General features: G+C 65.7%; 1 protein-coding gene across 1 annotated transcript in view; it reads right to left on the bottom strand.

Annotated features, from left to right (window-relative positions):
* The window catches only part of ETH_00042100 (uncharacterized protein), a gene marked incomplete at both ends in the record, with an annotated part of 1,203 nt that extends 1,027 nt beyond the window's left edge, over window positions 1–176 (bottom strand). The window contains one exon of the mRNA XM_013375413.1: window positions 4–176. Coding sequence (XP_013230867.1) covers window positions 4–176 — 173 coding nt within the window. The remainder of the gene's footprint in view (window positions 1–3) is intronic.
* Window positions 177–385: the final 209 nt, after the last annotated feature.

Genomic DNA, 385 nt, shown 5'->3' with positions numbered 1-385 from the left:
GCAGCAGCAGCAGCAGCAGCGGGGGGCGCAGCAGCAGCAGCAGCAAAGAGCTGCTGCTGGCGCACGCGGAGGTTCCAGTTGAGCCCCTTCCGCAGGGACTGAGCCCAGAGCTCGTCGCTGCTGTCCCGCACCACCAGCGGCAGCGGGAAAGGAGACACTTTTAGCTGCAGCAGCATTCCCCGAGTTAGCTGCTGCCTGCTGTGGCCGTCAACAGCAACCCACGGGCTGCTGCGGCTCTCAGCAGCAACAGACACCACCAGTGCTGCAGTCCCCGGCAGAATCAGCGGCCGGAAGGACAGGGAGTGGGGGCAGATTGGGGTGAACAAAATGCACGGCACCTGCAGCAGCAGCAGCAGCAGCAGCAGCAGCAGCAGCGGCAGCGGCA

This window comes from Eimeria tenella, genomic scaffold, assembly GCF_000499545.2.
Source record: "Eimeria tenella Houghton genomic scaffold, Eth_scaff2774, whole genome shotgun sequence".
NCBI classification, from domain to species: domain Eukaryota; phylum Apicomplexa; class Conoidasida; order Eucoccidiorida; family Eimeriidae; genus Eimeria; species Eimeria tenella.
This window is presented reverse-complemented; position numbering and strand designations above follow the sequence as displayed.